Genomic DNA, 16,153 nt, shown 5'->3' with positions numbered 1-16,153 from the left:
AAAAAAAAAATCAGGAAAGAGGGTAAACACTTTTTCAAATCTCTCGATGTGGGTGTGAGAAATCAACTTTGGTATAGCCCGGCCATCACTCTAGAATATGCAGCCCGCAGCAGGCTGAACCTGGAGCAGAGGTGGTCTCTGAGAGAGATGAGGTTATTTGTCTCTGACAGCTTTATTGCTTGTCAGGTATCAAACTGCTGATGTCTCCACTAGTAGAGTGCATCATCTACTCTTTGGATGCTCAGCAGTTTAAAATCTATCATAAAACATGCTGGTCTTTAATGGTCTTTCTTTACCATCAGAGGGAACCCACAACTTAGATCTGCTAATAGCATTCATTCAACTTACATTCCCACCACTCAAACTCTTCACACATGTGTTTCTAACCTTTATAAAGTTGTTTTATCAGTCACAACTCAAAAAGTTGTTCTATATTCCCACTTAGTGACTTAGACTTTTGCATTCGGCCAAAGACAATAACTTTGGCATCCAGGAAATACCAATAACAAGGACGTCGTTAAGTAAACAAAGAAACAAATTATGTTCTGTGGCGGAGGCGTGGCCCCGGGCGCAGCTGCAGGGGAGGAGTGCAGCAGAAGGCTCAACAGGGTGGCGCTGCGAGGCCGGTAAGAACAGCTGATGGTGTTTATGTACTGATGATGGTCTCCCTCCGCTGTGTTTATAGTGAGACGGGGAGGGGCGGCCAGAGGAGAGATCAGCTGGGCTCGTGAGCTGTCAGACTGTACGACTGAGTCAGCTGTCAAAACTCAACACTCAAAGCTTCAATAAATGTGGAAGTTGGCAGTACATACCTGTGTGTGCGTGTGTCTGTGCCTGGTGTATTCCACAAGTGGTGCCGAAACCCAGGAAAGTGCCGGTGGGGGAATGTCCGACCCACAGGCCGCGCCACCCGCCCAGCCTCTGCAATTCTTGGCGCAGATGCTGGCGGAGATGGCGACGATGAGCCGGGATCAGGCGGCCGACCAGCGTGCCCACCTGGCCGCGCTGCAGGAGCAGACGGACCGACAGACGCAAATTCTGGAACGGCTGGTCGGGGCCGCTGCCACGCCGAAGCCCTCGCCACTGTCGGTGGCGGTGCCCCGGATGGGGGACGGGGACGACCCACAAATTTTTTTGGAGACCTTCCGTGCCACGGCGGAGGCTTGCCAATGGCCACGGGAGGAGTGGGCTCCGCGGCTGCTCCCCCTGCTGTCTGGGGAGGCACAAACAGCGGCCCTGAGTCTGCCTCCGGCGTCGAGGAGCAGCTTCCCGGACGTGAGCCGGGCGGTGGTGGACAGGCTGGGGCTCACCGCCGAAGACCATCGCCGGCGGTTCCGGGCCTGTCGGCTGGCTACAACGGACCGACCATTCGCCTGGGCCCGGCAGCTGCGCGACGCGGCGGTGCGCTGGCTGCAACCGGGGGCATCGGAGGGCGAGACGAAGCTGGTGGACAAGGTGGTGCTGGAGCAGTTCACGGAGGGGTTGCCAGCGGAGACGGCGAGATGGGTCCGGTGCCACCGGCCCGCAAGCTTGGAGGTAGCGGTGACGCTGGCGGAGGACCACCTTGCCGCTGGAGCAGGGGAACCCGGGGACGCCGGACGGAGGCCGAACAAACAGGCCCCAGTGCCGGCCCCGAGGCGCCGTGTGCCGGCACCAGGGCAGGCCGAGCGGCTGCCGGCGCTGAGCCCCACTAACCCTTTCGCGGCGTTGGTGCCGTCCAGGGGAGCCGAGCCAAGTGGAGCCGCCCCCGAGCCACGGAGAGCAGCACAGACGCCGGGGCCGGAGTGTTGGAAGTGCGGGCAGCCGGGGCACCTGAGGAGGGATTGTCCGCTTATGGAAGTGGGGCAGGTGTTCCGCGTTGCTGGCGCCCCAGCACCCTCCCCCGGTCCAGGAGGGACATACAGTATTCCGGTAAGGACTCGAGGGGGTATACGCCAGGCGTTGGTGGACACGGGCTGCACGCAGACCCTCGTACACCAAAGCTTGGTTCGCCCCGGGGCATTGCTGGAGGCAGAATGGGTGGAGGTGAGGTGTGTGCATGGTGACGTTCACAGGTATCCCATAGTGCCGCTGTTATTAAAGTATAAGGGCAAAATGCATAGAGTAACGGCGGCGGTTAGCCCGCGCCTGTCGCACCCCCTGATTCTGGGTACCAATTGGCCGGGGTTTCATCAGCTACTGGGGCAGTACGCGGGGGTGCGATCACGACCGGAAGCGGGGTGTAGCGTGTGCGCGGCATTCAGCGGTGACGCGGGGTCGTCCGACACCGACTCCGGGGGGGAGGAGCCGGCGGGTCCCTCACGGGACGTCCCGCCGGCCCCGGAAGTGTCCCCCATGGGTGATTTCCCACTGGAGCAGTCTCGTGACGGCACCCTACGCTCAGCCTTTGACCAAGTGATGGCTATTGATGGTCACGTGGTGCGCCCTGAGGCCGCGCAGACCTACCCGCGTTTCGTCTTATTAAACGACCGGTTATATCGAGTGAGTCGTGACACTCAGACCGAGGAAACACACACCCAGTTGTTGGTGCCGCAGGGCCGCCGGGAAACTCTTTTCCAGGCGGCCCACTATAACCCCATGGCAGGGCATATGGGCTACGAGAAAACTCTGGAGCGAATAACGGCCCGATTTTATTGGCCGGGCATCCGAGCGGATGTGCGCCGCTGGTGCGCGTCCTGCCCGGACTGCCAACTTGTTAACCAGCCGGCCATACCGAAGGCGCCGCTGCGCCCTCTCCCCCTCATTGAGGTCCCGTTTGAGCGCATCGGCATGGACCTCATCGGGCCGTTTCACCGGAGTGCACGCGGCTACCGCTTTGTGTTAGTCCTGGTGGATTACGCAACGCGGTACCCGGAAGCAGTTCCGCTGCGCACCATCTCTGCAAAGAGTGTGGCGCAGGCACTGTTTCAGGTCATCTCCCGAGTCGGAATCCCGAAAGAGATACTGACTGACCAGGGCACGTCGTTTATGTCTCGTACACTGCGGGAACTGTACGAATTACTGGGGATTAAATCTATTCGGACCAGCGTCTACCACCCTCAGACTGACGGGCTGGTGGAGCGGCTGAATAAGACTTTAAAGTCCATGATTCGGAAGTTCATTAACGAGGATGAACGCAATTGGGATCACTGGCTAGACCCTCTGTTATTCGCAGTGCGGGAGGTGCCCCAGGCCTCCACGGGATTTTCTCCCTTTGAACTGCTGTTCGGCAGGAGGCCACGTGGGGTGCTCGACCTGATTAAAGAAAACTGGGAGGACGGTCCGAGCCCCGCCAAAAATGAGATTCAGTACGTGTTGGACCTGAGAGCAAAACTCCACACTTTGGGGAGGTTGTCACGGGAGAATTTGCTCCAGGCTCAGCAGCGTCAGCAACGCCTGTATGACAGAGGGGCTAGGCTCAGGCAATTCTCACCGGGAGATAAAGTGCTTGTGTTACTCCCTACTTCCAGCTCGAAGTTGCTCGCCAAGTGGCAAGGACCCTTTGTGGTCACACGGCGAGTCGGGGACGTGGACTATGAGGTCGCTCGGTCGGACAGGGGAGGAGCCACGCAGATTTATCACCTCAATCTCCTCAAACTGTGGCGAGAGGTTGAAACCGCTTCTCTGGTGAGCTTGGTGAAGGAGAGAGATGAGTTGGGGCCTGAGGTGCCAAATTCTATCATTCCCGCCTCCCTCCCTTGTGATGACCATCTCACACAGGCCCAGAGAGCGGATGTTGTCGCGTTGCAACAGCGTTTTGCGGACGTGTTCTCCCCCCTGCCCGGCCGGACGTCCCTCATCGAGCACCATTTCGTGACGCAGCCTGGCGTGACGGTGCGTTCACGGCCCTACAGGCTCCCGGAGCACAAGCGAAAAATCGTGCAGAGGGAATTGGCGGAAATGCTGAGGATGGGAGTAATAGAAGAGTCGCACAGCGCCTGGTGTAGCCCCATCGTTCTGGTGGCGAAGAAGGATGGGTCTATACGGTTCTGTGTCGACTATCGCAGGGTGAACGAAGTGTCACGCTTTGATGCCTACCCCATGCCTCGGGTCGACGAGCTCCTGGACCGGTTAGGCACGGCCCGCTTTTTCACGACACTGGACTTAACCAAGGGCTATTGGCAGATTCCCTTGTCTGCCGAGGCCAGGGAGAAAACGGCCTTCTCCACTCCGTACGGTTTGTACCAGTTCGTGACACTTCCGTTCGGCCTGTTCGGGGCCCCGGCCACTTTCCAGCGTCTCATGGACCGGGTACTGCGTCCGCACGCAGCGTATGCTGCCGCCTACCTGGATGACGTGATCATCCACAGCGACACCTGGGCGGAGCATGTGCTGCGGGTGGCCGCGGTCCTGGAGTCCCTGAGGGGGGCGGGGCTCACGGCCAATCCGAAGAAGTGCGCGGTTGGACGGAGGGAGGTGCAGTATCTGGGGTACCACCTGGGGGGCGGGCAGGTGCGTCCACAGGTGGAGAAGACGGCGGCTATCGCATCCTGCCCGCGCCCCAGGACGAAAAAGGAGGTGAGACGGTTCTTGGGGTTGGCGGGTTACTATCGTCGCTTTGTGCCGGGGTTTGCGCAGCTAACCAGCCCCCTGACCGATCTCACTCGAAAGGGTGCCCCGGATCTGGTCCAGTGGACGGGGCCGTGCCAGGCGGCGTTTGTGCAGGTGAAAAAGGCTCTCTGTGGGGAGCCGCTGCTTCACACTCCTAACTTTTCCCTCCCTTTTGTTCTGCAGACTGACGCCTCGGACAGAGGGCTGGGAGCCGTTTTGTCCCAGCAGGTGAGGGGGGCTGACCGCCCTGTCCTATACATCAGCCGGAAGCTAGCGGAGCGCGAGCGCCAGTACAGCACCGTGGAGAAGGAGTGCCTGGCCATCCGGTGGGCGGTCGGCTCCCTGCGCTATTACCTCCTGGGACGCTCATTCACCCTCTGTTCGGACCACGCCCCGCTGCAGTGGCTCCACCGCATGAAGGATGCCAACGCCCGGATCACCCGGTGGTATCTGGCGTTGCAGCCCTTTAAGTTCAAGGTGATCCATAGGCCGGGGGCGCAGATGGCGGTGGCCGATTTCCTCTCTCGCTCGCGGGGGGGAGTTGGCTCGGCCGGACGGCTCCCCGGCCTCGAACGGGCGGTGGGGGTGTGTGGCGGAGGCGTGGCCCCGGGCGCAGCTGCAGGGGAGGAGTGCAGCAGAAGGCTCAACAGGGCGGCGCTGCGAGGCCGGTAAGAACAACTGATGGTGTTTATGTACTGATGATGGTCTCCCTCCGCTGTGTTTATAGTGAGACGGGGAGGGGCGGCCAGAGGAGAGATCAGCTGGGCTCGTGAGCTGTCAGACTGTACGACTGAGTCAGCTGTCAAAACTCAACACTCAAAGCTTCAATAAATGTGGAAGTTGGCAGTACATACCTGTGTGTGCGTGTGTCTGTGCCTGGTGTATTCCACATGTTCCCTCTTCTTATTTTTCAGTTTTTACATCCTTGATTCCTTTGCTCTCATTTCCTCAATCCTCTTATTGTGTCTTAGACCCTCCCACCAGAACAGGTTTGGAAAACATAAAGAGAGGAAGTAAGACAGCTGACATTTAACAAAATGAGACCTTCTTACCGCAGACCCATCATTTTAAAGTGTGCCAGTTAAATATGATACATGATACAGTTACATCACCTGTCCACTGTTATTTTACAGGCCAACAGTACGGCGGGGGAAGTTTATACATCCTTGATCCTTTACTCTCATTTCCTCAACAGAGGCACACTCACTTTACAAGTTTGTCTTCATCTAGCTCACAAAAATGACTGGTATGTTTATTAAAAGTTTTTGTCATTTTATAAAAGGATATTATTTTTGACACATACTTTGATTGTTTTGTTCTGATTTCCTTGATCTTCTCTCTGCATCTTAAGTAGATTTATGATTTAGCATGTATGTCTGTATGTAGAGAGCTCTGTTGTCAGATGGAGGCAGTGTACACAGTATGCAGTAGAAGCAGTCCGCGTGCCTCTCCGTCTTGTGCAATTGTTTTCCATCAGCCAGCCATGGAGCGTAGTAAAGTTAAATTATAAGGAGGACTGAAGTGAAAACAAATATTTAAAAACAATTTAAAGAAAATCTCCACACACTGTGCTTTTCGTGCTGTACTCTTTGATCTTAGAAGTTGCTTTTTGTTTTCAGGTTTCTCCGATTCTGGGTAAACACAATTGTCCCTCTCTTGGCTTTAAATGAATTCACAATGTGACAAAAATATTCAGATATCTTCAGAAGTTAAAGTAGGATTTGGCCAATGGAGGAATCCTATGACTGGTGATAGGTTTGTAGCTTGAACCCATCCGCTGGAACGTTGAAGACAATATAATTACACTGCTAAGCAAGACACAAATAGGCAAAGTTCTTCATGTTACTCGTGCACGGGAGAGACCGGACAGAGCGCCGTCCCTTCGCTTGACCCCAGTTGCTCTCGTCCGTCCTCCCGTAACACTGTCCTTTAATTGAGGTTACATGAATATGCATAGGTTCATTAACATACGACGTCTACATACAAACAAAGAGTACCTTGCCTGTGTGTGTGTGTGTGTGTGTGTGTGTGTGTGTGTGTGTGTGTGTGTGTGTGTGTGTGTGTGTGTGTGTGTGTGTGTTGCTGATCAAAGGGTCAAACATCCTTGGTCAGGAAGAGGGTAGACTAGACCCCCCCCGGTGAGGAAGTCCAGCAGTTCATCTAAACAGAAAAGCACTTAGACTAGAACAGACGTAGCTACGTTAATCCTACCATAAAACAATTAAAACAAGATGCGACCTCTTCCCGTGCTCCCAGGATGTAGGTGTGCATTCTAGTGTGGAATGCACACCAAGCCTCTGTAGCCTGTTAAAGATCACACAACTTATCACTACACAATTGATTATACACCTCTAAGCATCTATGGTTAAATATTTCTAAGCATAAATAACAATCAACAATACAAACTCTAACATTCCCCCGTTTTTGACCTTTATGCTAGAAAGTTCCCAGTTATGCATACCTCATGTCTGACAGTTTCAATGCAAACATTTTTTTACTCAGCATATGTCAAATCACCCTAAATTACTGTAAAAGTTACACAGTTTAATAAATGTATTAGCAGTTACCCCATTCATTGAGCTCATCTCATGGCAAACTGCATCTTACGAGCAACCAAAGAAATTGTTAATTTAATAGTGAAACTAAGAAAGTAACATTTTCAAAAACATCTCAGCTTGGTGATGCTTCCTCCGGGTGTGCAAATCACATGTCTCTCTGCAGAGTGGTTTGAGTTCTGCAGGGCGTCATGAATGTCTCTTCTAGTTGTTTCGTTGTCCATAGGACCAGAGTCCAAATGTATGTAGAATAAACATTCAAACATACCAGTTAGTTTTGTTGTTTGTCAACATGGGTCTCAGCTATTTCCAAAGCTGCAGACCTCTCAGCACTCTAGTTTTATGGCCTCCCATCACCTCACTTCAGGCCTTCATCCTCCGAGGGGGATATTTATGACTCCTTCATTGTCCACGCTCTGCAGAGAAACACCTCTGTGGAAAGGGTGCAGGGTTCAGTTGTCTTACTGCTGTTATGATCCCAGCAGCCTTCAGAGTGTCATCGTATGCACAGTATAGTGGCACAGCATTAGGTGATGTTCATAGGAAACTGCTGTCATCACCACCATAGCTTCTGGTTCCTGTGCTTTCACAGAATCATGATGTCATCCTCGAACTCCTTCTGCGCTGTCGATGGAGCTTGGCACGCTCCCCTCATCCCACGAGTTTTCATGTTCCAACGCTGCTGAAGGTTTAAGGCAGAGCACGTCGTACACCTTAGTTGTCTTCCTCAGCGTCAATATTGAATCTTTCATTTTATTTAAAATCTCCTGGAAGCTCAGTAGCACAGCTCTCTGTGTGATGTCTGCTGTGCTGAAGATGATCTCTGATCCTCCTGAAGCCTCTCTCCTGGCCTCAGCTCCCATCTTGTGGACGATCCTCTCCTCTATTTTGCAGGCAGTTTCATGGTCCTTGCTGTGGCTCCAAGGTCTGATCTCATGATGGGCCCCAACCAGCTTGACCTTTGACCTCAACCACTGCCTGGCTGTCAGCTATTCCTGGAATGGTTCACGCTTCTCACTGGGCCTCTGAAGATTTCTCAGGAGATTACTGCTGCACCTGTATTTCCTTGCTAAGAAGAAAAACTTCTATTTGGAGAGCATGTCAACAATCATCAAACCACATTCTTTAGTTCAGTGAACTTCACTTATAGGCCATCAAAGCCTCATCTGAACATGGATGCACCACTTGCATAGGTTTAATACTTGTAAATAAACGGCTAATCACACAAATCACTGCAACAATAATAGTAAACATTGTTTAATGTTAATCCTTGCACTCCACCTCTTGACGCATGGACATTCCCATGCGTCAACTCACCAAACCTGGATCCCTGTCTTAAAGAAAAAGATTAGCTAGATCATGTCCCAGGCAACATCAGGGCACCTCCTCCGGAGTAGCTCCGTAACCCTGCAATAAAAGATGTTAGCGTGTGTTGCATATTAAGTTTGCTTAACACCTGGCTCTCCCAGGAGCCTGCATACACACCATCACGGCCTGGAAAGCAAAATCTGGAAGTGAAATCAAACTTCATACCTGTAAACAATTGTATCATAAGAGTAATAAGCATTCAACATCAGCAAGACAAGTGTCATGTGCAGGTTTTCTCAAATCAGTAACTACAACTATTACCCTAATTCACCTCAGACATGGATTATCCCATGTACTCTGTTAACATTAATGTAATCAGTGACTTCTCTTAAGCAAAGTCACTCCACTCATATATTATTATTATGGGTTCAAAAGTGGCCAGCAAATGAGCCCATAATAAACTATTCCATAATTACCGTAATCTCTTATTTGTTTTACTCATGTCACTTGTCCGCTTCAGCTGAATCTTCTAAATGCAGTCTCAGAAAAACAAACATTAGCAATACACATTGACCATCCTGGTGGGCAGGCGTCGGCCATCCACATTCCAGAGGTGCCATAAAACACCATAAAGTTAACACTCGCTGTGGAAAAAGTAACACTGGTCTCATCACAGTATGTCTCAAACTATATTAATTTCTCCATCAACATATAGCCTGTAACTACAGTTTTCTTCACACATAAACCCAGAAATCTTGTAGTAGAGAAACATTAGCCAGTATTCCTATAAATCACATGATCAAACACATGAAGAACCGTAATGCTGTAAAAACGAAAATGCAAATGTTAGCGCTTGCGCAGGCGTATGCATACTTTGTCACAGTTATCTCTGTGAGCACACAAGCTAGTGAATGACACACACATAGTAAATTCACAGACACAGAAAATGGCATTTAAAATGTTAAATCATCACGCAACCTCGAGTGTTGCTGTCATCTTTCTGCTTCTGTAAAGGGAAGCACACACAGACTCATCTGCACCCCTGCCAGGCGGGGGTCAACTTCACACAGTCGTGTTACATCAGTAAAGTCTTGTCAGCTTTTGTCAGCTTTTACCAGTCAGTCAGTTTGTTTTCCTTTCACTCACTCATTCATGCATTCATTCTTTCTTTCTTTGCTGATAGTGGAACCTATCGTTGCATTTAGTTTCCACTCTCAGCAAAATGACGTCATTTCAAAAAGAAAAAGAAGAACTTTAGTTTGGATTACATCGCTGAATCCTTTTGGACTGGGACTGTCATTTAATAATTGTCCCAAATAAGTGGCTTTCTCCAGAGTCCATTTAAATGTGGAGAACTCACTTGGCACAATTTTCTCGACGACGTGTAGCGCTTTTAATTCCCGACGTGCAGATCTGCTTAAAGAACAGAGATTATCGAACAAAACTTTCAGTGCACTGTGAAAGTATCAAAATAAAAAGGCCTTGTTAAGTCATGACACAAGCTCCTCATCTCAGGAGGGTAAATCATACCATTAGCATGGTTCATCATACCATCATACTAATCGGCAGGCTCAACTTCACAACAAAAGAAAAATCATCAGCTAGATTCACTCCAAATCAACCATCAGCTGCACAAAACAACATAACCTTAATGCCTTATTAGCTATGAGTTTAATCCCCAGGTCTGTGCTCTTCACTCATTTAGGTCACAGATCTATTTTATTCAATTTTCCTTTTCCCTTCATCATAAAACATGTGACATGCTGTCATGCACTTCACAAAACAGTCTGTTCTGACGTATTCAGAGTTGTGTATCTAAATACAGGATTCACTCGCACATCAAAACAGGAAACTCAGTGTTTTAGAGTCTCCACTCAACACACAACAACTCCAACACATCTCATTCACTCATACTAGAATTCAGTCACCTTTCATTAATCTAAAACCGATCAACTAATTTGCATATCAGCTATTAACCCACTAAGTTGACAGGACGACAGAAAAGCATGTTCAAAATAGTATCACAAAAGACAATTTCCCTCATACAGTAAATCACTTGTGCTGCATTAATCAAGCAGGAAGCTTCTCCCAATTTACTATATTAACAACTAAATTTATTGTCTGATCACTGGTTGGTGGTCAACCCAGGATCAAAGGTTAAACTGTTGTCCTGCAACCCAGAGAGTCAATTTTTTGCATTGGATACATTCAGTATTTAATAACAAGTGTCTGCTAAATTGACACTAATTTAACACTGATGAAAGATAACAAGCTAATTTTCATTACATGTGTTTGTGTTATTAGGCAGGTCTAATGCATGTCTGTGGAGCTGCATCTCCAGCAGAGCATGTTCTTAAAGCTGCCTTTCCTACACACTTCTCTGCTATTATTTAATCATTTCTTAACTAATGTGCTATGAGTCTTCATGAGTCATTTTGTGTTTGGAATTGTTAGTAGGGTTAATGCATGTTCTGCTTGTGTGTGTGTGATTTTGTATATGTTTCTATTTTCGCAATGTTTCAGACTCCGTCTCAATTTTCCAACTTAAGCAGTCAGTTTTCTTTTCCCCAGGTTTGCTAACCCAAATTTTGATTTCCCACATTAAATAATTCCTATGTGTTCTCACCTAGTCTTCTCACTCTGTTGTCCTCTCACTCTTTTGTCCTCTCCCACTTCAACAGTCCCGGCAGTTCTCCTTCAGCTTTGTCCTGTCTAGTAGCTGAAGTGCTGCTGCTGCCTTCTTGGGCGACTTCTTAGCAGCTGCTGCCGGTTTCTTGGCTTTGGCCGCGGCGGGCGTCTTAGCTTTGGTCTCAGTAACCCTGTTCATCTTGAAGGATCCGGAGGCCCCGGTGCCCTTGGTCTGCACCAGAGTGCCCTTCGCCACCAGACTCTTGATGGCGGTCTTGACACGGACCTTGTTCTTGTCCACATCGTAGCCTCCGGCAGCCAGAGCCTTCTTGAGGGCGGCCACGGCTTTCACAATCAGCTCGCCCACACTGGCGCCGACCTTCTTGGGATTGGAAGTCGTCGTCTTCTTCTTCTTGGCCTGAACCTCTGCACAGGGCGCAGGGCGTGTTTATGATGGAGCCTTTCCCACCACAGCGCCAGCACGTTGAGCGCATCATGAAGGGTCCATTTCTTTCATGTAGCTATGGTCGCTAGCCAGCATGCTAGCCGCATGTGGCTTGCCCGAGTCACTCAGTCCTTTCTGAGCATTTCGACATGCTGCCGCCGCAGAACCTGGCCTCAAATCCAGCAAGCTTAGCGCGCTGATCTCCAAAAAAGTCCCGAAAGCCAGAAAGACGTCAAATAAGTGTCTCGTGCTAAGCGCTCGAACAAAAACTCCTCTTCACGCCGCCATCTTGCTCGCCCTTCCGTGGAATTCATTCAATCAGACAGGAAGATGGGTTTGCTTTCTTCTTCTGCTGCTTTTGCTTCTGCAGCCTCTGCTCCGATACTGCCGCTGCTGATCAGGTTTTTTCAGGGAAGAGTGAGAGTTTTGAGACAGATCGTGCTGTAAATAAGTCAGCCAGAAACTTGGCTTGAACGTTTCCAATTGTTAAACTATAACTTTTCTTCCGACCGCTGCATGTGGAAAATTGATTCAGGTCTGCTTTTCACCTGAAAGTGACAACTAAGACATTTTCATTATTATCATCAATGCTTAATCAACACATATCTCTCTCTCTCTCTCGCTCTGTGTTTTTGTGAACAATCCTTTCTTAAAAGCAGAAAATGAAATTATAGTTGTTTTTTTGGTTGATCAACACAAAACCTTTTTCCTATGATTATTTTTTTTCTACAATATAAATTCTCCCTCTTATTCACTCTTTTTTATTTTATTTACAATAGCTGGTGACCTGCAAAATCACCGCTGTCACTCACAATCAAAGGCAATTACTCTTGCACAGTGCACAAAAACACTGTGATGTCAGACACATTCACACTCACTTTGTCATCTGCATAAATAAATCATATGGCTGGAGATATGTGCCATGGTGATCCATAGGCATGATCACACGTTTATTTAATTATTTTCAACCCAACAAAACAAATAAACAAAAACATGATGCTGATGCTATGAACACTCCACACACAAGAGTCAAGATTCAGGAAAACTGCTCATGGAAACGCTGCACACTCCAGTTATCACAGTTATCATAGCGCTGTTTCCCTCTCTTAGAGTAGTTCTCAGACAGCTCTCGATCTGATAATGTGTAGCCTGCTCATCAGCTCAGAAGAAAAAAAAAAACTGCAACGCAACATCACACAGTAGTTGCTCTGCCCACAGCGGCAAAGTCTTACACTTTCATATTCAACTCAGCTTCTCCATCATGTACTTTTAGATGTTTCATACAGGGTTCAGCATATTAGTTGTTTTCACAGGTGTGCTCTACATCTCAACAATGGTTCATAATAAGACGACAGTCTTCCACACAGGTCAAGTGCCTCTATGCACTTCATTAGTTTAAATATTTACCTATATCACTTCACCTCACATGTCATCGTACTGAATTTAAGCAACCACAAGCGTAATGTAGATGACTTTTAACAACTATCCACCTCAATTACGTCTATGGTCTGGCACATAGGCTGAAGAGTTAACGTTTTGTGTCAGCAAGGGGTGGGGGGACAGTCACCCACCAGAGCATAGCTGCTGATGTGGGCTGGCCTTCTCCACACGCTCTTCAAGGCTGGTGTGTTTTCTGAAAACTTCTAACATTTTAATCTCTTCCATTTTTAAGCCTGCGATTAACCGCACGGCTCAGGTCTGCGTGAAACCCGCGTGACCGCGCTCGCGTGAACCCGCGCAGCTGTGGAGCCGTCGCTCCCTCTCTTTTTTACATAAATACTTTGTGCTGCCAGGAGCAAAGTCCAGCACAAACGTCTGTCTCCCTCCGACTCACTCTTGGTTGCTTAGAAACCCATGATAACAACAACAGTCGGTGTCACAGACCACGTGTTCTGCTCCGCACACACCCACACAACAACAACAACGATGACAACAAAAACAACACAAAATAGGCCTATCGTCCAGCACAGTCTGGACCCCGCGGAACCTCTCAACGCCCCACAAAGTGGCGGAGAACTCACCTCTCGCCACACAAAGTAGCGAGGAACCTCTTGCTCCACAAAGTAGCAAGGAACCTCTTGCTCCACAAAGTAGCAAGGAACCCGGGTATCGCTCCACAAAGTAGCGAACTTCTCAACGCCTCACACAGTGGCGGAGACTGCACAACCACACGGTTATAGAGTCGGGCTCTTCTCAACGCCTCACACAGTGGCGGAGACTGCACAACGACACGGTTATAGAGTCGGCCTCTTTAAACTTACTTGGCGTTGCTTAGAGTGTAATATCAGCCCAAATCCCGCCGACCGTCATTCATCGAGGAGAAAAGACAGACCGCGAATCCACAGGAACTTCCTGGCTGACGTCAGTCTTTCAGCGTGCCTCTCCTCCCCTCGGTGAATGCGATTCCAGGGCTCCGGCATCGAAGGACCAATTAATGATAGGTTTGTAGCTTGAACCCATCCGCTGGAACGTTGAAGACAATATAATTACACTGCTAAGCAAGACACAAATAGGCAAAGTTCTTCATGTTACTCTTGCACGGGAGAGACCGGACAGAGCGCCGTCCCTTCGCTTGACCCCAGTTGCTCTCGTCCGTCCTCCCGTAACACTGTCCTTTAATTGAGGTTACATGAATATGCATAGGTTCATTAACATACGACGTCTACATACAAACAAAGAGTACCTTGCCTGTGTGTGTGTGTGTGTGTGTGTGTGTGTGTGTGTGTGTGTGTGTGTGTGTGTGTGTGTGTGTGTTGCTGATCAAAGGGTCAAACATCCTTGGTCAGGAAGAGGGTAGACTAGACCCCCCCCGGTGAGGAAGTCCAGCAGTTCATCTAAACAGAAAAGCACTTAGACTAGAACGCACGTAGCTACGTTAATCCTACCATAAAACAATTAAAACAAGATGCGACCTCTTCCCGTGCTCCCAGGATGTAGGTGTGCATTCTAGTGTGGAATGCACACCAAGCCTCTGTAGCCTGTTAAAGATCACACAACTTATCACTACACAATTGATTATACACCTCTAAGCATCTATGGTTAAACATTTCTAAGCATAAATAACAATCAACAATACAAACTCTAACAACTGGGTGTAGCAGTGCAGCATGTAACCAGCATTGCAGCATTGGCCCATTGGCCAATCACACTACGGCCTCTCCTTTTCATTTTGGCGAGATTAAAACCACATAAAATCGTTTCGAGGTCAGTAAACACAACCAGAATTCATACATAAGGCACACGGGATTATAAGGGGCACTGTCGACTTTCAGAAAAATCTAAGGATTGATTTTAAGTGTGCCATATTTTCCAAAAAACACGGCAATAACGACGGCCCGCTAGCATGCGCTACCAAAAATAGTGCTTTGTTGTGTATCTGACGGACGAAAGCTAAACCACTTCCACACCAATGAAGTTGCACCATTTTTACAAACCAATTATGGTTCATCCGTTTCACTCAACGATCCGCTTTTGCCCTTCTCATTCTCTGTCGCTGCCGTGCTTTTTCCGACACGTGCGTATGAAAAGAAAGGCACTGCGCATGCGTGTTTTTATCCATATTCTATCGCGATATTTCATTTTCTTATTGTTGCCCGACATTATACCGGTATTACCGTGAACGGTATGATATGACCCAGCCCTGGTTCTGACAATATGAGGCATGCTTTCAGGAAATGTGTGTAATAAAATTGGGAAAAACTGTAATGTCAAAAAACATTTTCAGTGAAGACTGCTTCCTATATCAACCCCTCTAAAAATCCCCTCTTCTTAAGGGTAGAACATGATTTCTCACTCTCTGTCTCTAAAAAAACCAGACAGTAGCAGTAGGAGTAGAAGTTGTAGCAGTATTAGTAGTAGTATTGTGCATCACACAGGCTTGAAGAGTGGTCACTCTCCTGACGTGCAAATGGTGAAAACATTTTACATAAACATGTCACAGTCTTAATTGCAAATTAAACATGTTGATAGCTAAAATATCTTTTAAAAAGAAGTTTAAAATTTTGGCACAGACAGAGTTTATTAATATCACAATGGGGAAATTCACATATTACAGCAGCACAAGGATCAGCAAGAAAAAATGAATCAGAAATATATTAGAAAAATACAAAAATAAATAAATTGCAAAAATAGTAAAATAGTTATTTCTAATAATCTCCTTGTAAAATGGTTGTTATTTACAGCAGATACACTCAGAGAATTTTGGCCAGTCAGTATAAAGCTGACTGTAATTCCTGATCAGTTCATGCACTAATTATAAATGCAGTGTGAGAACGCATTAGACTTTAAAGCCTTCAGCTCCCCCATTTTCACTGCCCTCTGTTGTTACAAATGCACCAGTTTAATTAAGAATAAACTTGCCACATTGTGAAATATCATTATTTTATGATGTTTATAAAAATGATGACTGTCATAAACCTTTAATACTTGCTTTATTACCTCCTCTGTCATAGTTATAAATCATTGATTTGACATAAAGTAGGAGGGTGTCTCTAAACCATCTTGGCTTACAAAGAAGCTTACAGACTACTGGCAGGAATGTACACCAAATAACCAAATCTTTACTCACTCACTGACATAAACCTGCTTGGTCTTCGCTGCAAATTTAAACCTGTCATCTTCTTTTTACTCTTTTCTTCAATCTGAAACTTGTAAAAACTACTTAATGCCTAGAGAAAAGAAAATAGTG

At 48.0% G+C, this 16,153-nt stretch overlaps 2 protein-coding genes across 2 annotated transcripts; one reads left to right on the top strand and one right to left on the bottom strand.

Moving 5' to 3' along the window:
- The first annotated feature begins 628 nt into the window (after positions 1-628).
- LOC146675322 (uncharacterized) lies at positions 629-5,534 on the top strand. Its single transcript, XM_085401144.1, has 3 exons — positions 629-1,911; positions 4,714-5,115; positions 5,502-5,534. The coding sequence occupies exons 1-3, from the start codon at positions 790-792 to the stop codon at positions 5,532-5,534; spliced, it is 1,557 nt and encodes a 518-aa protein (XP_085257270.1). The 5' UTR covers positions 629-789.
- Positions 5,535-10,518: 4,984 nt separating this feature from the next.
- LOC146675321 (histone H1.5-like) lies at positions 10,519-11,515 on the bottom strand. The gene is made up of 3 exons (XM_085401143.1): positions 11,491-11,515; positions 11,131-11,447; positions 10,519-10,563 (listed from the first exon to the last, which is right to left on the bottom strand). The coding sequence occupies exons 1-3, from the start codon at positions 11,513-11,515 to the stop codon at positions 10,519-10,521; spliced, it is 387 nt and encodes a 128-aa protein (XP_085257269.1).
- Positions 11,516-16,153: the final 4,638 nt, after the last annotated feature.

Source organism: Rhamphochromis longiceps, linkage group LG3 (genome assembly GCF_057381845.1).
Source record: "Rhamphochromis longiceps isolate RC_006_pf linkage group LG3, R_longiceps_female_GT1.1, whole genome shotgun sequence".
Lineage (NCBI taxonomy): Eukaryota > Metazoa > Chordata > Actinopteri > Cichliformes > Cichlidae > Rhamphochromis > Rhamphochromis longiceps.
Note: the sequence above shows the minus strand (reverse complement) of the source record. Positions and strands in the feature narration are given on the sequence as shown.